Source organism: Hemicordylus capensis, chromosome 3 (assembly GCF_027244095.1).
Source record: "Hemicordylus capensis ecotype Gifberg chromosome 3, rHemCap1.1.pri, whole genome shotgun sequence".
NCBI lineage: Eukaryota > Metazoa > Chordata > Lepidosauria > Squamata > Cordylidae > Hemicordylus > Hemicordylus capensis.
In genome coordinates, this window is record NC_069659.1 from 142,744,801 (window position 1) to 142,768,982 (window position 24,182).

The window sequence follows — 24,182 nt, forward strand, 5'->3', positions numbered from 1 at the left end:
TGATGCATTTTTTGTCTTACATTATTCCTATTTTCATTTCTATCTTTCATATAGCTATATCGTTTCCAAGACAAAATCCACTTTTTAAGGAAAATGAAGAGGCACAATTCAGAATGAATTAGTTGCTTAACAAAGCCTTAATGCTTATTGAGAGGTTACTCTTCTCTTACCTCTCAGGGCTAATCAAAATATGATTATTTATTAGCCCTATTCAGATGTTATGTTGTACGTTCATATTGAAGTCTGTACACTTGTATGTGTTTTTGTGGGAATAACTGTACACTCTTTTGTAAAAGCAATCCTGGGTGCAGACCCCCTCAAATACAGGATGCACATGCTGTACATAATGTGTGAATAGCTGTACGTGCATACAGATCTGTGTGTACACTGTCTACAGATTGTAGAACATAACGTGTGATTAGGGCTTTTGAGACCAAAACTGCATCTGAATCACTTAGCTCCATAATATGGTTGTGTAAAATTATGTTGGACCTACCACATGAGTCAGTCCAGTTGTGTGGAATGGCTCCAAACCATCTGTTGCCTGGGAGAAGCGGTGACAGTATAGAAGCAGTTCATGCAGTTGGCCTAACTTGCACACTCAGCCCACTGCAAATGTGTCCCACGCATGGAGCTGTGCATTCAGAAATACAGTATATTTCAATAAACTTCACATGAGACAAATTATGATTGATTGGAGGAAACCAGGAGTACGTTTTCTTCTCTCCCTAAAGACTGCATACCTTTTATCTTTATTGAAGTAACATTTGCTTCTGGTGAATGTCACTAGAGTAGGACTTCTCTGCTTACTCCCAGGTTGCCTTTGACCACCACAAAGAGAATACCTGCTTCCTTAGTTGAAGAGAGAATTATGGGATAGTCTAACATCACTAAACATGATTCTTCTTGGGCTGGTTTGGATGCCAACCCATCCAGTCACGCACTGGAGGAACATAGGCATTTATATCTTCACCTCCCACCTGGTGCACTGTCCTACTGTTGCCTGATAGCATGGGGGCGGTTCATTTGGACCATCCCTTGACACATGAATTAAACACTGCATTAAAGCAGTATTTAATTTGTGTGTTCAGTGATTCAGACAAACTGCCTCCTATGTGATTATGAGGCATCGGGATAGTGCACGGGGAGTGGGAGAAACATATCTCCTCCCCCATGTGATTGAGACAGACTGGTAGACATGTCATCCAAACTGGCCCCTTGTAATGAAAAAATGAGGAGCATACTCTGTACCTAAAATGTGTATGTACTTTTTAAAGAGTATGACATGCCTTCCTGAATAAGATTTACTGGTCCCTCCACGTTTGCTCTTGTGAACATGGCTTGAGTGTGTATTATTTTTAAAGCTACTTGATGCAATAACAAGTGCTATGCTAAATATCCAGATCGTTCAGTTTCTAATTTTTTGTCTCAATGGAGCAAAGTAAATAAATGCTGACTTCAATTAATTGTGAGAAGTCAACAAGCAGAAATTGTTTGGCATGATGCAAATGATTTTTATGAAGTTGCTTAGAGTTTAGTGACCATGCTTGATGAATGTTTTTCTGATTCTAATTCATATTTTTATGAAGCAACAGCCTGTTAGTGTTATAAATCAGAATGCTGAAGGATTCAGAACTCTCCCAAGAGACATCTGGATTCCAATATTCTCAGGTTTATTTTATAGCTAATTACTTGAATTTGGTTAATTCATTTATCTTTACCAGTCGGTGTCACTGTTCTGGAAGCCAACACATTACATTCATTAACTGAATTCTTTTTTTTTTAAAACCCATAACTTAATGTTAATTATTCATACCCAATTATTCAGTTTTAGAAAATAAGATGTCAGTGTTTCATAACAAAATGTAGAATTTTAGCAAGCTTATTAATGAGGCACTGTTTAAGAGTACTATCGTCTAACCTTTCTTGAAACATTTACGGAAGGTGCTGATCAAGAAAATTGCACAGCTGTGCATTTTGTACTCAACAAAGCCTAAGAGTGGATTCACATATTGCATGTTTCTTACACAGAAAGCATTTTCAAGCAGAAACTGTGTGAAAGCTGTGTGTAAATTGTTACACGATTATTGTGCTTTTGTGAATATTGCTGCATGTTCCATCGGATGTGCATGTACTTAAAAGCAGTAGTGAGTCATGACGTGTGTGTGTGTATACACACACACACACACACGAGTTCATGTGCATTTGTATTTGCATAATTATTGCAAGAGAACATCAATGTAAAAGTTACCATGCTGTTTCCAACCTGGGAGTACTTTCTCTTCAGCAACTGGGATAAAGTGCTGTTTACAACATCTCCTAAGGAGTTGATTTAGCTGCTGTGGTTCAAACAAATGGCTTTCTTTAGAAGCCTTGAAATGGCAAATGGTACATCCATGTACCTCTTTCTGTTTGCATTGCTTGAAAACTCCCTTTTGATGCCCATGTTGGCACTCTTTTTCAAGATTTGCAGAGCATAATGGCAGTGTTGGGAGTTTATCTCTCTTTAGAAGTCTAATTGGTAGATTAAATTGGCTAAATGTTTAGTTGAATTGGTGGGGTTCAATTTTGAATCTGTGTGATTATATATATATAGAGAGAGAGAGAGATAGAGAGAGAGAGAGAGAGAGAGAGATTGCAAGTAAATAGCCTCTTTATTTGTTTTTGAGACCATTTTAGTTCTGAAGTGCAACTACAATTGGGAATGAGAGAGAAAATATGACCCTTTCTTCTAAAGGGGACTTGCTAAAATGCAAACCAAAACAATCAAAACCCCCATATAGAGGATGGAGATAGTATGTCCATTTGAGATACCATCTCCTTATAATAGTATACGAATTATTTAAATTTAATCAATTAAAAGGCAGATGATTACCCTGATTACAAATTATATTAACAGCTCTGTTCTTATGATTTTATGTCTCTGTACTACTTTGGACTGTTCCTATCTCTGTCTTAGTTCAAAGGAAGCTGATGAATGAGGCATGATTTACCAGGTCCTTCTGAAAAAAATTCTTATTTATCTTACTTCTCTGTTCAGAAGTAGAAAATGTCAGCTTGCTTTTGCCATTCCAGGGCACCTCCATGTCAAAGGGAGTGAGAAAATGTCAAAATCATTGAAAAACTACATTACAGTCAAGGTACTGTTGCTGGTGTTACTGTTGTTTATCCTGCTTTACCAATGAAAAAGAAAGCTCAAAACTTCAAACCCCATCAAAACACAACCAAATAAAATTTGAAACAATTATTCTAAGGGGATGGGGGAAGGAAGTATTTTACACTTGGAAAAGAATATTCTCCAATTCTTTCCCAAAATGGGTGATGATAATTCTTTGAATCATTCTTACCCATTCAGGGAAAGAATTGGAGAATATCCTTTTCCAAGTGTAAGACAGAAATAATTTTGTAGTTGAATCTCTCTAAGCACAGCCTGCCAGCCATGTTTCTGTGCTATAAGCTCCACTAAACAGACTAATCTGGTTGTAAACCGCCCAGAGATGCAAGTTTTGGGCGGCATAGAAACACATTAAATAAATAAATAAATAATAACCTGTGCAACTATATGTACGGAGGGGGAGAGCTGGTCTAGGAGGAGGAGAGCTGGTCTTGTGGTAGCAAGCATGACTTGCCCCTTAGCTAAGCAGAGTCTGCCCTGGTTGCATCTGCATGGGAGACTTGATGTGTGAGCACTGCAAGATATTCCCCTCAGGGGATGGAGCCGCTCTGGGAAGAGCAGAAGGTTTCAAGTTCCCTCCCTGGCTTCTCCAAGATAGGGCTGAGAGAGATTCCTGCCTGCAACCTTGGAGGAGCCGCTGCCAGTCTGTGAAGACAATACTGAGCGAGATAGACCAGTGGTCTGACTCAGTATATGGCAGCTTCCTATGTTCCTATGACATGGAAGACTGTTTGAGGGTTGGCAGTGCCCATTTTGAAGACTAAGTGAAGATGAAGAGTAAGGACCAAAGAAGTGAAAATTGCTCTTCTCACTCCCTGTTGTCATATCACATTCTTCCTCCAGGGAACTTGTCACCTACATGATATGATCCTTGACTTTCTTTTCCTGAAACCTTCTGCCTACTAGACTTTTCAAAAGTTATGATTACATTTGCACCCCACTCTTGCTCTAAAGAGTGATAGGTCGACTCCCCCCCCCTTTTATCTTTACAGCAACCTTGTGAGGTAGGTTAGTTGGAGAGGGACTGGCCCCAAATCACCCACTCAGTAGATAACTAATTTGAACACTGGGCTTTGTGGTTCCAAATCCAGTATTCTAGCCACTACACTGACTAAAATTTTTTCATGTATTTGAAATAGAAGAAAAAGATGTATTCTTGGCCAGGGATTTTTGCTATGGATGAGTGTCTGTTCATTGTAGTTTCATACTTTAAAATAAGTTTCAAATGAGATTGGTTTCATACTTTAAGGGAGAGGCTTTTTAAACATGGTATTACATATAGTCAACTGATTAATGGCTTTTCTTCAAAAACTATCTTTATCCTCTCTTGAAGGTAGGTTTCAGTCCATTGATCCAAACTTCCTCACGTTTAGCCAAGAGAAAGCTCTGTGCGGAAATTCTCTTCTGAAAACCTGCAACACTGCCTGCCTGCCTTTTGTCTTGCCAGCTCTGGAATTGAGCAGATTCCAAATAATCAGCGAGGCATGCTTTTTCTCTTTCTGTAGTCATGTTGGATACCCTTGATCAAGCTGTGCTTGTTTCTTTGGTTCTTCCTCCCTGATTCTATCAACCTTTACCTGTTTAATTTGTTGTAAGTACTCAAAGATAGTTTCCCACAGACTATGATGTGCATAGCTCTTCTCCCCATCTCCCGTCCTGTCTGAAAGACATACTGTTTATTGCTCTTAACTGAGAGTGTAGCTGAGAAACAGGAAAAGTGTATGTCTTGTCAGTTCAACTCAAACTCTTCATTAAGACTGTAAAATGATTTAAATAAGTAGTGTGCAGATCTGCCTATTTTGACACATGTCCTTAGTTTGCTTTAATTTGAACTTGCTGCCTTGAGATTTTGTAGAACTTGGGTTTTACTTTTACTTTTAATTATGTAATGTGATGGTAGAAGAAAGGTGACAGACTGGATAAAGCAATATCCCTAGACAGCAGGCACTTTTGCAACCTTTGTCCATACATATGCAAACGCTTCTGCAGCCATGAAGACTAGAAACTTGCTTTGTTCATTTTATGAATGCTGTTCTACATCTGCCCACATCTGCAAGCAATCAGCCATGACTATAGGTGTTGTAATAGCAAAGGAACAGGAACTCTGGAGAGTGTGGAAGGACTAGGAACTCTCCTGCATTAAAGAAGTCCCTTTCTATTGAAAACTGGAAGCTTTACTCAAGTCTCCTTAGCACATACCTGTAAGCAGAAATTATTCATGTGATTCTAGTTTGCCTCCACAGTCATGAACAATGGAAATGTGTTATCCTTGAACATTAAAGCAGGGCTTCTGCAGAATACTAAATCCCCGTTGTTCATGGTGTTAATCACAGTTATGTTTATTTTAAGGCTTTGTGAGTATTAGTAGTTCAAGAGCTAGAACTTAACTTGTCTTTATTTTCTCTTTTGTCTCTAGGATTTTCTGAAGACGTCTTCAGCTGATCAGTTTAGAATGTTTTGTTTGAAGAGCAGATACAGCTCATGTAAGGAAAGCTCCTGTGCCTAGAGATGGGTGCTGCGCAATTAATTATCAATGATCTCATAATTAGATGGTTGCTTTGCATGTTCATTTTATTGGATAAAGCCTGAAATGGCTCATCCAGTTTTAATTTCACTTAAGAATTTTGGGGCAAGGACTTGATTTTATTTTTTAAAGCTGTGCTGGTTGCGTGTAGTGAGAGAAGCAGAATGGCTCAGCCCCTCCTATTCCCTGAGCCACTCTAGTTGATAGGGCATAACGTTGAGCATTCCAAACTCTGTCCCTGATGCTTCCTCTAAAAACGTCACCCTTTTAATTCCTCAGAGCCAGAATAAATGCAAGAGTGCTTACCTGCAGTTGGGTGGGTCAGAGTTGGGGGGTCTCATCTTCCGTCCTGGGAAGAGGGAAGGAGGACAGAATTGAGATCCTTCCCCATTCATCCTAGATTTGGTTCATGATCCATTGAATCCATTAGAATGGGTTCTGCGCCTGCGCGGAAGCCTCTCCTTTTCGATGCCTGCGCCCTGCCCCACGTGACCATGTGGCTATTTAAGGTAGGAGGCAACGCAGGCACCTCAGTTCCTTTGCGACCGCCATAGATATCACTCTCTCGATTTCTGTGGCTCCTTTGTATTGGTTCCTTTTTCTTCTCAACGAGTTCTTCTGTTATATGTCTATTTGGTTTTTACCTGGACTGTTTTTTGACTATTCTCTGGCTTTCTGATTTGGACCGATTGATCTTGGTTTTGACCTCGGACTGCTAACATTTTGCCTCCTCTTGCTGATTCCATCTGATTCCATTGGACTGATTTCTGGCTATTTGACCACGGACAGTTAAAGGTGTGAGTACTGGGGATACCCCAAAAGGGAAAAAGACTTTTAAACGCTGCACTAAGTGCAAAGCAAAGTTGCCCTCACAAGACGGCCATAATTTTTGTTTACTATGTTTTGAGGAGGCCACGTTATTTCGGCCTGCAAGATTTGTCAGTCCTTCTCTAAACAAATGAGGAGGAATTGGGAACTCCATTTAAGGGCGGCAATTTATGACGATGTGTTAGCTGTGCCCTCTTCATTGAAATCTCCTCAGAAGCAAGGCATGAGGATCCTGGGTTCAGCCTAGTCTAAAACCTCTACGCCCTCCATGAAGACCTCTAAGTCCTTAAAGAGGCCAGGTAATAAAATGGCAACTGCAAGTGAGCCTGCAAAAAAACACGGAGACCAGCAGAAATTGTCGGGTTCGACGCCGTCTCTGAGTTCCGCTCAGGTTATCGTCTTTGTATCAGCATTAACAGCACCACTGACATGGAAGAAATCGACACCGGAATCTTCGATGCCGAAAACCCCGCTCGGCTCGACATCGAAGGCTTCGACGTCGAGCCAGCAGCCGAGAACATCCTTGATATCAAAGCAGTGCTTGCTGTCGATATCAACATCGACGCTGATGGAAGGAACGGGGCACTTTTAGATGGAACAACAGTTCTCAATATCGATCGCATCGACAGTTCAACCCACACTGGCATCGACGCACTCAATACCGACAGCTCGGGACCTAGTGTCTGCACCGACACCTATTCTATCCCCTTCGACATTGAGGGATGGAGAGCAGGTGCCCACCTTGAATACCCCAGCTAACATCACCACTGTGTCCCCAAGGTTCCAGGCTCCTATGACGTTCACCCTGGAGGACACTGACATTTTGGACAAAGAGGCACCACCTTTGGATCCTCTTCTCAAGATGTTGGATTTGACAACCACAACTACATTTCATGGATTTCTACATTCTGAGGATGAGGCGGCTCCTGTTACCACTGTGGAACCTCAGCTGTTTAAAAATCTGGTCCCAACTCTCCAGTTATTGATTGTGCAACCTCAACCAGGTCGGGAAGGAAACACACCACCCCTGCAGATAAAGAACCACGACCTACCAATACTGTGTTCTGCCTTTTAGCAATAGCAATAGCACTTACATTTATATACTGCTCTATAGCTGGAAGCTCTCTAAGCGGTTTACAATGATTTAGCATATTGCCCCCCAACATTCTGGGTACTCATTTTACCCACCTCGGAAGGATGGAAGGCTGAGTCTACCTTGAGCCCCTGGTCAGGATCGAACTTGTAACCTTCTGGTTACAGGGCGGCAGTTTTACCACTGCGCCACCAGGGCTTTGCACATGTCTTTTGGGCTTTGCACTGCCCCCCCCATGTCTTTACCAAGTGCATGGTGGTAGTTGTGGCCCACTTGAGAACACAGGGACTGAACCTGTATCCCTATCTCGAAGATTAGCTCCTATTGTCCAAAGACAGAAAAGAGTTAGATTCGCAGAAACAGTACATGTTGCAACTTCTCCAGGACCTCGGGATACAGGTCAACTGGAAAAAGTCCAACCTGACACCAGTGACTGCCATATCTTACATTGGAGCGGTGCTGGATGCTACACAGGAGCGGGTGTTTCTACCGGAGGATCGTTACCAGGCCATCATGCTGTTGGTACAACAGTTTCAAACCACTCCCTTACAAGCGGCACATCAGATTCAGCATCTGTTAGGCCTGATGGCCTCTTGCAAATCAACTGTGCATTACACCTGGTTGAAAATGAGGAAACTACAGCTGTGGTTCCTATCATCTTTCAATTTGCTCAGGGACTACCCTGCAGACCAACTGCTCGTGCCGGTGCCAATCCTTCGCTCGCTCTCCTGGTGGACGCAGAAGTCCAACCTTCTCAGAGGAGTACCATTTCAGACGCAACCTTCGTCGGTGTGGGTCACGACAGATGCCTCGCTCCAGGGATGGGGCAGACATTGCAATGTAACTATGACACAGGGTCTCTGGACCCGCAACCAATGCCAACTGCACATAAATTTTCTAGAGCTGTTGGCAGTTTTTCAGTCAATGAAAACCTTTCTAATGTTGCGGGGACGTGTTGTCTAGCTGCAGCTCTACTGCCATTGCCCACCTCAACAGGCAAGGAGGGACAGTCTCCAGGTCACTCTATGCACTGAGCATACAGATTTGGCATTGGTGCATCTGGAACAGTATTACGCTGGTGGCGATCCACATCAAGGGGACAGACAACGTACTGGCGGGTGGCCTCAGCCGGTCATTCACGATGGAGACTCGACACGAGTGGGAACTGAATGATGTTTACCTTCATAAAATCTTCGAACTCTGGGGTCAGCCAGAGATCGACTTGTTTGCTACAGCTCGGAACACGAAGTGCAAGCTGTTCTTCTCCAGAGCAGGGAACAATCCACGTTCATTGGGGGACGCTTTGCAACTGGACTGGTCGCTCCATCAGACTTACGTGTTTCCACCCTTACCACGCATGAGCAGGGTAGTAGCGCGGCTTCTCGGTGGCCAAGTGAAGTGCATTTTGATCACACCTTGATGGCCGTGCCAAGCGTGGTTTCCTCATTTACTCAGACTGACTTCAAACACCTTCCAAAGACTGCCGAACTGTCCGGATCTGCTGATTCAAGAGGAGGGACTAGTTCTGCACCCCAGGATTCTCACACTGCAACTGACAGCATGGCGAATCGATTGTTGAAAAAGATCTTTCTGAATGAATATAAACTCTCTACCAGAAAGAACTACGCCAGTAAGTGGAAGATTTTTACTGCCTACGCGAGGTATCATGGCTTCTGTCCCAAAAGCACGAACATCCGGGACATCTTGCTCTATCTCAAGTCCCTGAAGGTGTCTAAGCTCTCCAATGAGTCCATAAGGGTCCACCTCGCTGCCCTGTCGTCCAGGCATCCTGGCTTGGATAGCAAGACGTTGTTCTCTCATCCTTCCTGTAAGAGTTTCTTGAAAGGCCTCACGAATCTCTATCCACCTATCCTTAAGCCCCTGGAACAATGGAGCATCTCTTTGGTCTTCTCCGCTTTGACAGAACCACTGTTCAAACCCATGAGTTCTGCAACTCTAAAACATGTATCTTTAAAAACCGCCTTCTTGGTGGCTATCACCACTGCTCGCAGGGTGAGTGAACTTACTGAACTCCAGGTGGATGTGCCTTATACCCAGTTCTACCCGGATAAGGTTCTCCTGCGCCCAGACATTACCTTTTTACCTAAGATCATGACTAATTTCCACGTCAATCAGGACATTGTACTGCCCACCTTCTTCAGGTCACCATCCATGTCTCTGGAGAAGGCACTCCATTTGTTGGATGTCTGTAGGGCACTGCTTTATTATTTCTCTAGGATGAAGCCATTCCGGATGACAAAAAGAATGATTATATCTTACAAGGGTCTTAATATGGGTCAAGCATTGTCCAGACTCAAGGACCGCTAAATCATTTGTGCAGAGTGTCAAGGACTGCTACATTCTTTGTGTGCAGTTTCCCGGACCAGCAGTCCAATAATAATAATACAATAATATTCACAAAACATACAGTGTATTTTACAGTTATTTAATACAAAAAGCTCAGTAATATCAAACAGCATAATCTATGAAACAGAGCCTAGCTTAATCAGGCCATCATTTTCTTTATGTGATCAAGCTAGGCAGAATGTACAAACTCTTAGTATAATAAAGCAGCTGTCATCCTAACTAGCTTCACCAATGAACTTTTAAAGTTTGGGTTCAAAAAACAAGCATGCTGACAGACACTTTTCTAAGCATCGCCTCATTTACCAGAGGAAGCAATTCCTTCTCCCAAGACTACATTGAACCCGTTCTTCCATCCCAAAGGGCTCCAACAAGGCTTTTGTGCACTGATGTAAAACAGATGTCCTTTTGCACAATCAAGTACCCCAAAACATAAGGAGGAAATATTTTAGGAGCAGAGGAAGAAGTCTGATAATAAGACATTCAAAATAAAACCTTGGTATGAAAAAACTACAATATTCTTCCTTTCCATGTAGCCATAAATAAGAGCCATGTCTGCTTACTGGAAAGTATGCATTCCCAGATTCCAAGGAGACTCTTAGTATATGCATATAAAAAAAGAATCATTGAAATAGAACACATTCAAGCACTACTTGAATGCTTGCATTACTTTCTCCCAAAAGCAATATTGGGGCTGTATTTGTGAATGGCAAAGAGATGACAAACCAATTGCCTCCGTTTACTTCAGGATCATCTGTGATGTTTGACATGGAAGCTGTGAATTTAGGTCCTTCCAATAATAGTGAAGGAGGGAACTTCAAACTCAGAGTAACGATTAGCTCCAACAATAGGGATTCTGCTTTACCAACTCTCCAACTGCTACAACGGCATTTGGCAGCCACCTAACTAAGTTTTTTGAGAATTTCAGAACCAATGCCAAAACCTCTGAACTCTTTCATCAAAAAGTAATACATGGCAAAACCCACAATACTGTATCCTTCAAGTGTTGTGTGTTCTTTTTGGTACTTCTGCAACAAGACAGTGGTAGAAAGGGTGTTCTCCAAAGCCAGCCTCAAGCAGATCTTTTTCAGTCAGTACTACTTGATCCTCCATTTCTTCATATTTAGCAAGCTCCTTTATGAGGCGCAACAGGTCAGAAATTCCATTGATTTCAATGTTCAGAATTGCAGCCCCAAATGAGTTGTGCTTAACACTTCAATTTATCAATATAAACAAAAGATAGAAAAAACTCTTCATAAATGGAAGGATAAAATCTTGTCTTGGAAATGATTGAAGGAGAATAGTTAGTTGCTCTTAGCTGCACGCAGCTTTAAATGGAACACACTGCTCAACAATTCTGATCAAATATTATGGGGCATGATGAAAGCACATTAAAATAGAAATGACTGGAAACCCATTGAGAGCCACTCCTATTCTATTCCTACTCTCTCCTATGTTTCTAGGACCACTCATTCTTTTTTTAAAATATGCTTAGTAGCAAAACTTTTACACATTTTTATAGCACTTTAAATGTTGCACAGTATTATCTGATGCCATTTGCCCCGTTTCTTGGCATGCAGCATCACCACACTTCTTATTAGCTTCCCAGAAATCTGTGAAACGTTGAGCTCAGACTGTTTCTCTCAGCCACAGAAAGGGCTAAACAAGTTAACCCTTTGTGTGTACCTCCACAGCAGTGCTAACACAGCCAGTACATCATAGTATGATAGGATCTGTTGGCAATATTTTAGAATTAGGAAGTTTTAGAATATTTTAGAATCAGGACTCCCTCGCGTGAGTCCCCGATAGTTGAAGAGCAGGAGAAGCAGTTTCTTCATTTGTGTCCCGGGCGTGGCATCGATGGCGGTGGCACAGTAGTCAGGCAGAAGAAGCTGCCATCGAGATTACTTGCGGGTTTTTTTCTCCGTGCCGCCGCCGCCCCCACATGGCCGAAGACGGCCCGAACTACTTGAAGAAGCAAACAACTTGAAGAAGCTGCTACTGAGATTGTCTGCGGGGTTTTTTCTCCGTGCTGCCGCAGCATGGAGAAAAAAACCCGCAGATAATCTCGGTGGCAGCTTCTTCAAGTAGTTTGCTTCTTCAAGTAGTGCGGGCCGTCTTCGGCCATGTGGGGGCGGCAGTGGCAGCTTCTTTGGTCCAAAATCGGGCCTTTGTGGGGACAGGTGGTTGGCGGCTGCGGCCGCAGCAGTAGTTTGGGGCGGGCAGTATTTTGGGCCAATTTGGCCCGTCTTCGGCCATGCAGGGCGGCAGCGGTGGCTTCTTTGGCCTGAAATCGGGCCTCTGTGGGGGGAGCTGGGTAGGCGGTCGGTGGCAGCGGCCGCGTGGGCGCCAAGCGGGAAAGCGGCGGGAGGGGTAAGTAAACCCTCCCGCCCTCTTAAATATACCCCCACACACACACTCACAGCCTCGGCACCTCACTTATTTTTAACCCAGTAAGTTTAAATATACCCCCCCACCCAGTGCCGGACTGCAGTTGGTGATTCAAAGCAAACACTCACAGCCTCGGCACCTCGCTTGTTTTTAACCCAGTAAATTTAAATATACCCCCCCACCCCGTGCCGGACTGCAGTTGGTGACTCAAAGCAAACACTCACAGCCTCGGCACCTCACTTATTTTTAACCCAGTAAGTTTAAGCAGCTCACCTCATCAAAGATCTCAAAAACCACCTTCAAGCGACCAGCAACCACCCGATTCCTCCACTCACTCACTCACTGATTGGGCTATCTTCCCGCCTCGGCACAAGCCCCACCCCTGCTCCACCCCTATTGTCCACTGACGTTCCAGGAGCCTCGGAATTTCTGGGGAGAGAAAAACTTTTACAGCGGAGAGAAAAACAAGCGTATTCTTTGGAGCCCTGCCTTCCTAGTCGCGGACTGGCACTCAAGCCTCCGCGGACCGCTGCCGGTCCGCGGACCGGCTGTTGAGAAACCCTGGTCCAGACAAAGGCTTTCACATTGGCTAGTGGAGACCATTCACCTAGCCTACTCTGTTCAGAAAGTTCTGGTGCCTCAATCCATCAAAGCACATTCCACAAGAGCTTATGGTACAACTGTGGCATTTTTGTCTGGCATATCCTTCATAAGACTGCCACTTGGTCCTCTGAACAGCCTTTTGTGAAACATTATGCAATTGACCTACGTTTGGTTGCAGAGATGAACTTTGGGAGAGCTGTACTTAAGAGGATTTTACAATGACTCAGTGCTCTCTCCACCTTTTGGAGCTAACTAGACACCCATTCTAATGGATTCAATGGATCATGAACCAGATAAACAGGTTGCTCACCTGTAACTGATGATCTGGTAGTGATCCGTTGACATCCATTAGACCTTCCCTCCGCAGTTGAACTTACTTATGCACAGCAGAACTCACCTGTTCGTCGTCTTGTCTGACTGCTTTGGTGGTCTCCAAGGAACTGAGGTGCCTGTGTTGCCTCCCACCTTAAATAGCCACCTGGTCATGTGGGGCGGGGTACAGGTGCCGAAAAGGAGCTGTGGAACTCGACACCGAGAGGCTTCCACGGGTGCAGAACCCATTCTGATAGATGTCAACGGATCACTACCAGATCATCAGTTACAGGTGAGCAACCTGTTTTTCTTGCAACTGTACAATAGCCAAGGGCATTCAGAATCTCTGACTGACTCTGTCCCTGCCCCACTTCCTTTTCTCTTGTTGGGATAACACACTTTTCCCAGCATGTTATCTTGTATGATCTTTCATCACTGTTGCAGGAGAAACATATATTTTTGAAAAAACAGCCCCTTGTCATACATGGCAGATTGTGTTTGAAGTTTAGGATACTTTCAAAAAGCAGTTGTTAAGAGGATGTGAGAGAGCAGTGTCATTCAAAGAAAAATAGTCAAACCTTCCACTCAGGAGGCGCAAGCTTTTGGACATGCCTATAGTAGCACTTTAAGTCCTGGCCAATCAAGAGAAATGTGTCAAAACCTGTTTACCTTGCTTTTGTAATGAAGCTTTTGCTTTGATTTTTTGTCCTCTTTATGTACAAAGCAATAAAGGGTTTAGTTGATTTCTTACATTTTCATCATGCTCTTCCTCTAGGAACCTCAAGGTAGCATATCTCTTCTCCTGCTCCCCATTTTATTTTTGGAACAAGCCTGTGAGGTAGATTAGGCTGGGTATTATCTAAAGGTAAAGTTGTGCTGTCGAGTTGATTTCGACTCCTGATGCCCACAGAGCCCTGTGGCTTTTTTTTGGGTAGAGTACAGGAGGCGTTTGCCATTGCCATCTCCCGTGCAGTATGAGATGATGCCTTTCAGCATCTTCCTATATTGCTTCTGCCCAATATAGGTGTTTCCCATAGTCTGGGAAACATAACAGCGGGGATTTGAACCAGCAACCTCTTGTTCCCTAAGCCAGTTATTTCCCCACTACGCCATTAGGTGGCCAGTGGGTATTATCTGCCTGGGCCAAAATTATCCAGCAACTTCATGGCAGAGCAGGGATTTGAAATGAACACTTGAATTTGAACTCTCTGGTCAAAGTCCAGCACTCTGTGAACTACCCGATACTGGCTGACTATTTAGTTGTTACTAAAAGCTTTGCTAGTAGTTTCAAAGGATTCACATTTTTGAATGACTTGAAGAGATCTTAATAGCACGGCTTCTTCTGGATCCTCACGTCACTTAACAATAACTGCTGGACATCTTATTTATTAAAGCTGGAGTTCAGACTGGTGAAAGACCACTAGTGCTGCTGCTCCTGTTCATAATATGTTAATCTAACTATTCCATTGCACCAAGGGTAGGCTGACTTCAATCCTGCCTGGTCATTTAGGGAGGAGAGCTGATCTTGTGGAAGCAAGCATGACTTGTACCCTTAGCTAAGCAGGGTCCACCCTGGTTGCATTTGAATGGGAGACTACATGTGTGAGCACTGTAAGATATTCTCCTTAGGGGATGGAGCTGCTCTGAGAAGAGCATCTAGGTTCCAAGTTCCCTCTCTGGCATCTCCAAGATAGGGCTGAGAGAGATTCCTGCCTGCAACCTTGGAGAAGCTGCTGCCAGTCTCTGTAGACAGTACTGAGCTGGATGGACCAATGGTCTGACCCAGTATATGGTAGCTTCCTATGTTGCTATGTTTTGGGGGGTTTAGTTTTGTGTTTTACCAGCATCCCATGATATATTGACATGTATTCAGTGATGCAAAACAGAAGTACTTACTCAAGATCTCTTAACTATTGTGGCATACCAAATCTGTGTGGAATGATTCTGAGTTTGCACTCTTGATTGAGAACATAGGAAGTCCCTTGCTGAAACATTCCAAAATCTACCTAGACTAGTGTTCTTTGCAAGAATCCCAGAAACCAGCAGGTGGGCCACAATCTAACCTTTGTCCACTCCTGGTTTACACTGTTAATCAGTGTTCTCTCTAATTTTTTTCATCTTTGTGCAAAATGAGTTTTGTTCTGAGTGGGAGTATCAAAGCAGTCTGTGCACATATTTTTTCAGAATAGGGCCTTCCTGATTCAACCTGAGTGGGATCTAAAATTAAATGAGCGGACATTAAAATACTTGTGAGCGCAGGCACGTGTGCACGCCTTAGGGAACACTGCTGTTAATCATGGTTGAAGGTCAATACAGAATAGAGAAAGGGGTTTCCCCAGGATACAGCTTGTGGAAGGTGGAGATCTACTATCTCAATGTTGTTTTCAGTTGAGGGTAACTGTGCCTCCCCCTATCCTGTCTCCCTTCTTCGCTTACTTCAACAGGAGACTGGGGGTGGGTAGGAATATCGTGTGTCGCTTTTTTAAAACCACTGTTTTCATTATGTTGCAGAAGCTCTTCTGTTTTCCCATGTAACTGAATTTTATTTTTTTTTAGCTATAGAATATAGTGAGGACACCCTGAATGATGCGAAAAATGTCCTGCACACGATTACTTCTTTTATGAGCAGTGCTACTGCCTACATGAAAGGGCACCTTCTCTGTGAAGCCATTAGAGAAGATGTACTCTGGGAAAGGTGAGTATTATGTCCATTTTTTATAATATGTATGTGTGAGTATCCTGGTCTCAGCATGCAGAATAATAAAGTGGTGGAATCCTGTAATGGGACTCTACTGTTTCAGATTGTAAGTAGTCAGTGTGCCATTTCCGAATGCTCTGGTGTGTTAAAAATAAACAACCACCCTGCAAACATAACTAGCACATCAAGGAGAAAGCAGATAGGTTGAGCTAGAAACCAAATGCTAATTTTCAGCTTGCAGGGAATTTTTTTGATTTTACAAAGAGGAAAGTGTTCAAAAATACAGCATGTGTATTCTTCACCTGCCATCTGAAATGGTCCATTCATCTCTTCCATCTCATTCTCTTATTTGTGTAGATCAGGCGTATAACAGATAGGGATGTTCATGAACCGGTTCGGAGGCCATTTTCCAGATCTCCGAACAGGTCTGGCCAGTTTGGTGGTGGCAGGGGTGTTACTTTTTTTTAGCAGGAGTGAGGGTGTTCTTCCACCCTGCATTGCCCCCACTGGCATCGTGCTGAAAATCGCTGGCGTGGGGTGGCAGCGAACCCTCTTGCTGCCCCAGTCAGCGTCACTGCCACCCCGCACCAGCAATTTTCGGCACAGCACCAGTGGGGGAAACGTGGGGGGGGGAGCACCCTCCCTCCTGCTTAACGGTAAACCCCCTTGCTGCCGCCAAACCGGACATCTGCCAGTTCGTGCACATCCCTAATAACAGATATGTTACAATGAACGTGTCCATCAGCATGTGAATGCTGACAATCCCAGATGACTTTTGTGAATGTATATGTTGCTTACATATCCTAACATTTCAGCCATGGTAATACAGCTATAAACATCGCTTGTATTCCGACTAAAGCTCCAGAGTAAAACGTTATCACTATATAGCAACTAGTTGTCTTTGTAATGTTGGCATGATGTGGATGTATGAAGTCTTGATATGTATGTCGTTCAAAAGGAATACAGTTGCATATATTACACAGCAAGGAAGCTTGGAATTGCCACAGAGTGGATGCTCATCTGCCAGTCCTGGCTTGCGCTTCCTCTCTCAGGTGTACCTGTATGATGCAACATGTTTCCAAACATTGTATTCATCATTTACACACTATTCATTTTTAGCTGTTCATTTAACAAAGTTCAGGTATATACCTAAATACATAGTGTGAGTATGAAGCAACTTTTGTATTGCATCAGGATACATGAGGCAAGTGAAGCTGCTTTCTCATTCTTTCCTGCCTTAACTGGAGTTGACCTTTGATTAAAGAAATATTAATTGATGAACAGAATGAGTTTTAATTTTTATGAAACTTGCATAAACTTGTATATGAATAAAACAGTAATATGGAAGAAAAACCCTTTCTTTTCTTTGTTTTAGATGATGCATGCATGCGTCACTGCAGGCTAGGGATGTGCCTGAACTGGTTCGACACCTCAGAGAAGCGCCAAACTGGCTCGGGTGCCTGCATCTGAACTGGTTTGGCGTTGCAGGGATTGGTTGCTTTAAAAACCAGGTAAGCAGGTCCTTACCTATTCCTCCACCCACTGCTTTTCCAGGTGCAGCGCTGCAGCAGCGCACGGCCTCTTGGAACGTGAGCGCCATGCCGGAAAATAAGTGGGCCAGTGGAGGAGCAGGTAAGGACCTGCTTACCTGGTTTTAAAAGGAACTGATCCCCGCCCCGCCTGCAGCTGCCAGAGCCGGTTCAGCAACTTCTCTACTGCAGGTAGGGAGAGAGGTTCCCTCCTGTGAGAGAAAAGGAGGATTGTCTCTTCTAACGTCTATGGATTTGTACATTGCTTACTTTAATCAGGCAGCTGATTTTTTAAAAAGTCAGAACCACTTTTTAATGGACCATGAGATTTTATCTTAAAATGTGTGGATAAAGTTAGCATACAAATGTATTACATTTGTATGCTACCTTTCTTCCATTGTGCAACTTAAGGTACAATGTACCTTAAGGTAACAATGTACTCCATTGTGTACATGGAGTTTCTAGATAGTCATCCATCCAAGAACTTTGCTTAGTTTCAGCAGAGTAGTTGTTTCAGCAGAGTAGTTGTGATGCACATTGGGACGGAAACCCCCAACTTCAAGTACCGTATATGCTGATTGGGATCTGAGCTGTTGGTGACGGACCAGGAGAGGGATCTTGGTGGACAGCTCATTGAAAGTGTCGACTCAGTGTGCGGCAGCTGTGAAAAAGGCCAATTCCATGCTAGGGATCATTAGGAAGGGGACTGAAAATAAAACTGCTAATGTTATGATGCCCTTATACAAAACTATGGTGCAGCCACACTTGGAGTACTGCATACAGTTCTGGTCACCACATCTTAAAAAGGGCATTGTAGAACTGGAAAAGGTGCAGAAGAGGGCAACCAAGATGATCAAGGGCCTAGAGCACCTTCCTTATGAGGCAAGACTACAACACCTGGGGCTTTTTAGTTAAGAAAAAAGACGACTGCGGGGAGACATGATAGAGGTCTATAAAATCATGCATGGTGTGGAGAAAGTGGAGAGAGAGAAATTGTTTTCTCTCTCACACAACACTAGAACCAGGGGTCACTCCATGAAATTGATTGCCAGGAGGTCTAGGACCTACAAACGGAAGTATTGTTTCACACAGCGCGTGATTCACTTGTGGAACTCTCTGCCACAGGAAGTGGTGACGGCCAACAACCTGCATGGCTTTAAGAGGGGTTTTGATAACTTCATGGAGGAGAGGTCTATCAATGGCTACTAGTTGGAGGGCTACAGGCCACCTCCAGCCTCAAAGGCAGGATGCCTCTGAGTACCAGTTGTGGGGGAGTAACAGCAGGAGAGAGGGCATGCCCTCAACTCCTGCCTGTGGCTTCCAGTGGCATCTGGTGGGCCACTGTGCGAAACAGGGTGCTGGACTAGATGGGCCTTGGGCCTGATCCAGCAGGGCTGTTCTTATGTATTATGCAACCTCAGACCATGCTCTGGAACTGTTTTCAACCTGTTAACCTAACTGGTTAAATGACTGAAAGTTCCAGCCCTATTTTTAATCTGTTCTGTTATCCCGATAAATCTTGGTAGAGTAGTTACTTGAATTGTCCTGTCTTTGTTATATGGATACGACACTTTCAACAAAGTTTCCAAACCAGTTTACATAGGCAGTGATTAACTAATTAAAATAATCAACATACCCTGTTCTGTTCTCTGCACCCCACCACACACTCTTTTTAGAATTTTTTTCTTAATTGTTGATACAGAATCCAGACATAACATGTGGAAATTATATGTAACTTCTATTGATACACGATATGGTCAGAAATCAAAATAAGTTCAATTATATTATGAAAAAGAGCTATGTTCCCCTGGACATCAGTTTCTGAGGTCATAATTCCTTTCCCAGTATTATTTTTAAATTTATTTTTATACAGCCTCATCTTGGCCACTCCAAGCGGTTCACATAAATAAAAGCAAAATAAATAACCCATTAAAAATGATCAAAATTAAAACAGTTTAGAACCATTTAAAAATAACTAAAGACCAGGCTAAAAAGATGTGCTTTTGATTTATTCATTTTCACGTATTTCTGTACCATCCCAAACTTGCATCTCTAGGCAGTTCACAATTAAAATCATTTGAACATTGAAGTCATTTAAAACCCCAATATTAAAAGTATTAAAACTTTTAGGCCACTTTTAAAGGCTGGTAAAGATCTCAAGCCTCTAATATCTATAGGGATTGCATTCACAGCCCAGGAGCAGCTCAGAGAAGGCCCAATCCCAAATCGCTGCTGGATTTGCTGGCAGCAGTCAGAGGCAGGACTTCTCTCACAGAGGCAGCTCATCAGTAAGGGCAGGAGGGGTGTGCTCTCCCTCCCATCAAACAAGCAAGCACCATAGAAACCTACAGGCAGGCAGCACATCTTTGAAACCACAGAACCTCCTGCCCCTCCTCCTTGCCTGTAACTTCCATCCTTGGTCTTATTGACTGGAACAGCTTGCTAATCAAGCTATTCTAGCAAGTCTGATTCCTGGGGGATGCTGGTCTGGCATTGACCACTCCTTGAATTAAAAAATAGGTAGAAAATACAGCCCCTGATGCCACCAGGAAGTGTATTTTTAATCCATTTTGAAATTCCCAAGCTGGAGCCCCTTAGGAATCAGACTGGTTGGAACAGCTTGATTAGTAGGCCATTCCAGTCAATAAGACCAAGGACAGAAGTTCCAGGCAGGGAGGAGAGGCAGGAGGAAGCTCTGTGGTTTGGCAGATTTGCTGGCTGCTTCTAAGTTTGAGTTTTGTTGTTAGCTTGTTTGTTTGGGGGGGGGGGAGGATGCAAGTCCTGGATTCCCCACCCTTGAGTTCTCCTTTCTGCCCCTCTTTCTCTCTGCCTTCTCCCTTCTGCCACTGCTTTCTCTACCCCAACTTCTCTCCTACCTTCTGCCTTTTTGTCTCCTTTTGCCTTCTTCCCCCTTTCTGGGTTTCTGCTATCTCCCTACTTTCTGGTTTCTTCTTTTTACCCCTGCTTTCTGCTTCCCCCCTGTTTCTGGTTTTGCCTTTTGCCTCTGCTTTCCTGCCTCTCTCCCTACTTTCTGGCATGTTTGTTGGTGGGCTTGGCTAGTAATTACCCAAGCCAACCGGTGTGGAGGAAAGCACATGCGGGGTGGGGGTGGGGGCGCTCCTGCCTCAGTGACTGGGCTCTCCTCCCATGCCCACCCTCCAGCCTTAGTGCCCACCAGCTGCCACTTCTCTCTCAGTGACCTTAATGTGTGTTGGGGATCATGCTGAAGATAACAGTAACACATACACATGTAATATTCCTCTGAACAAAAAAAATGGGTTTATGGATTCGTCTGAATTTAATGTTGGGCAACATCCAGATTAATGCTGTCCTCCTGTGAGAACATCTCATTCACATTGATTTCTGCTTATTCTCTTCCCCGCTTACTTCTGCCTTACCTAATGTCCCCCCTATATAATATGTCCCTGTGGGTCTAAAAGCCCTGAGGGACATATTTTCAGGGGGCAGCAGAGGGAAGGAAGGATAAGTGAAAATTGTCTCTTCCCTGTTGCATGAGTGAGGTATTCTTACATGTGGGCATTGTTGGTCTAGCTAGATGCTGGTGTATTCCACATCTTTAACTATTGAAGATCTAATCCTAGGAATTACATTTGTCCTCCAGTAATTCACAGTTGCACATCTGTGGAGATTAGCAAATATCAACTGCATCTGATCCTTTCTTCCCAGGTCTGGTAGGTATCCCAGTAATATAAGCAGGGCTGTTTCCATGTTCCAGTAGGGGCTTTGGCCAAATGCCTTTCTGGGACCCCCAAACCCTAGTGGGACTTAACTTGATGGTGGGGTAGCTTCAGTGGCCCAGAGTGTTTTGTGGCAGTTTCACTGGCAGGCCCCCATATTTTTGAGTTTTGTTTTAAAAATGGCACTTGCCAGCATAGCTTCCACAAAGCATTCCAGGTCACTATTCTGCCACCTATTAGGGGTGACTCTTCAGACACTATCTGAACCAATGAATGAGCTTCTTGCGGAGGCCCCTGAGTTATCATGGGGTCCTCTGAAAGAAGCTCATTCATGAATGAAGATGATGCCTGGAACGACGTGATGCCAGAGCTTCTTGCTTGGCCATGTAAGTCATTCTGTTGTCGTCTCTTCCCACTTTCCCCGTCAGGGAACGGCAGCTTTCCTCAGAAGCCTCTGCATCATTACACAGAGCCCTGGAAAAAGCTCCCATTCATGGATGGAGAGGGCAGCAGTGGAGGGGCCTTCTCAACCAAGAGTTCTGCTGCCGCTATGGGCACTGGCAGAAGGACCTCAGAGATCAACTGTGAACCTTTTGATGGCCCTGGGCCCCCTGCCAATGCATGATTTGGCCACCCTGATGCTGAATACAACTGCAGGAACTATTAGTGTTTCTTCTCATGGAATGTCCGTGATTAATATCCTCTCCCCCCAACTGCCCCAATCCATGTATTTTTTTGGCCTGTCTACTAAATGTATGAAAGACCAGCTTATTCATATCCCCATCCATCAAAGCTTGCATCCAAACATATCTGTATTAACCTTCGAAGAGTGAGGTGCCCTTGATCCTGTTCTCTTCATACCCTTTTAAATTTATTTAGTGCATCTCTATACTGTGCCTGCCTACAACCTTGGAGAAGCCGCTGCCAGTCTGGATAGAAAATGCTGGGCTAGATGGACCAATGGTCTGACTCAGTATAAGGCAGCTTCCTATGTTCAGATGTCCCTTCAGCTGCCTTCCCAGAGTGACTGAAGGGCAGCTTATTCATAGCTATAGTTAATGCTATAGAGCTGCAGATCCTGAGGGAGGCGGGGGAAGGTTGGAAATCAAGGAACTGAGGATAGTCATGGATCATCCTTGTGACTAGTGGCGGGTTTCACTTCTCATTTGGAAGCTGCTTGTTGGTTTTTATTGTTCTACTGTATAAAGCTTTTCAACAAAAAGGTTCTCAAAGCAGTTTTCTTCATTCTTTTCTTCTAATAAGATGGTTCCTTGTCCCCAGAAGGCTCACAGCCTGTCTAAAAAGACACACAAAGTAGACACCAGCATTGGAAGGACACTATGCTGGTGTTGGAGAGGGTCAGTTGCTCTCCCCCTGCTAAATAGAATACCATCACCACTTTGAAAGAGGCCTCTTTGCCCAGTTATCAGGAACCAGTTGAAGCCAACAGACATCTTGCTGCCAAACTAAAGGCCTTGCAAGGGTCCATATTGTGATAGCTGTACACTTTTAGCAGAAATGGGCTACATCACTGAGATCTTCTGGGTTGGTTCAGGTAATGCTTTTCCAGGTCGTGTGGTTAAAAGGGGGACCCACTGAGACCATGTCTGTCCTAATGTATTTAGTGGGCATCCTGACACCCTCCTGGTGCGTTCCTTGATCAAACTGAGGGTGGGTTTTCATCTGAATTGCCTCTCTACATGTGACCCAAATACTAGTAATCACAATAGAGTGATAGTTTGGATGAATTTCTCCCCATACAGTAAAATAATGCATTGGGTAGGACATAGGATGTCTGTGAATGGCATCAGGACAGTCTCAGTGCATCCTCTTTTAATCATGTTGACTGGGAAAGCATCATTCAAACTGGCCCAATGTCTCTTCAGTATTGGTTGGAATAATTCTGCCATTTGAAACAGCATATCTCTCATCATATGGCAGTTTCTGAGCCATGTTCCAAATACAGAGTTCTTTCACCAATGTTTGCTTTTACTGCAAGACCAGAAACACCATGGTCAAGCACAAGGGCATGCTTGGGTTTCTTTTTAACGATTTGTCACTGGGTGGCTGAATGTCGCCTGGCAGGTTAAATCCATTGGTTGTTGACAGCTGTAAACGTTCGGATTCTCTTCTTCTGTTCACGCATCACTGCTGTAAAAATGACAGGCTTCAGAGCCAAACTAGACATGACAGCAGCAGACCTGTTTGTTTAATTCCTGGCCGGTCCCGGGTTTAATCCCCTTATATGCCTGGGGGAACAGACTGTGGAGATGTAAGCCATGGGTAGAGGGAAGGTATGATATTGCCCACTGATATGCTCCATATTGCTCTGAAAACTAGACCCATATTGCCATATGAAAACTGCTTCTCATATGCAGTTGGGCAGATTGAGATTTAAACAGTCTGGTTTGCTGCCATTCTGGTCTGCTTCTGGTCTAATTCAGTCCTCAGAATATTTAGAACATATAGCACAATTTGTGGGTGTGTATAAATAAAAATATATATGAGCTGCAGTGGAGAGCAGTGTCCATGCTGAATTTGTAGGGTGATCTAGGACTACATCGAAGAGATTATGTCTTTAAGTACTTATTTCATGAGACTGTTGAAAGAAAAGAGGAGGTTGGGGGTTAGCAATGCCTGCCAGTGATATACTGCCCTAGTGAAGAATTTTATCAGTGGTACTAAGCACCTCTCTCCTCAGTTCAGTCATATCAAAGTGATGAAATGCTGCCGTTTTTGTTTGTCTTGGGATGAGATGTACATAGCTAATGCAAAAGGATTCTTGAAAGTGAAATATGTAAATTGGTTTCACATATTTTAACTCAATTTTTTTTAACTTGCTGCCACATGACAACCTCAGCATTTGTTTGCTAACTTATAGTGGTGATCTGAATAAATGACTTTTCTCCATTTAAAAACCATACGCTTGATCCAGCCAGTGTTAAATGTTTTTACAAGCTATGGAAA

The 24,182-nt window shown here is 43.6% G+C and overlaps 1 protein-coding gene across 5 annotated transcripts in view; it reads left to right on the forward strand.

Annotated features, from left to right (window-relative positions):
* CARS2 (cysteinyl-tRNA synthetase 2, mitochondrial) overlaps positions 1–24,182 on the forward strand; it is a 64,707-nt gene that overhangs the window by 22,772 nt on the left and 17,753 nt on the right. For all 5 annotated transcript variants that reach the window (XR_008320269.1, XM_053312615.1, XM_053312616.1 and 2 more), the window contains 3 exons: positions 3,076–3,140; positions 5,592–5,658; positions 15,847–15,985. Coding sequence is in view for 4 of the 5 variants with exons in the window: in XM_053312615.1 (XP_053168590.1) it covers positions 3,076–3,140; positions 5,592–5,658; positions 15,847–15,985 (271 nt within the window). In the remaining variant the exon portion in view is untranslated. The remainder of the gene's footprint in view (positions 1–3,075; positions 3,141–5,591; positions 5,659–15,846; positions 15,986–24,182) is intronic.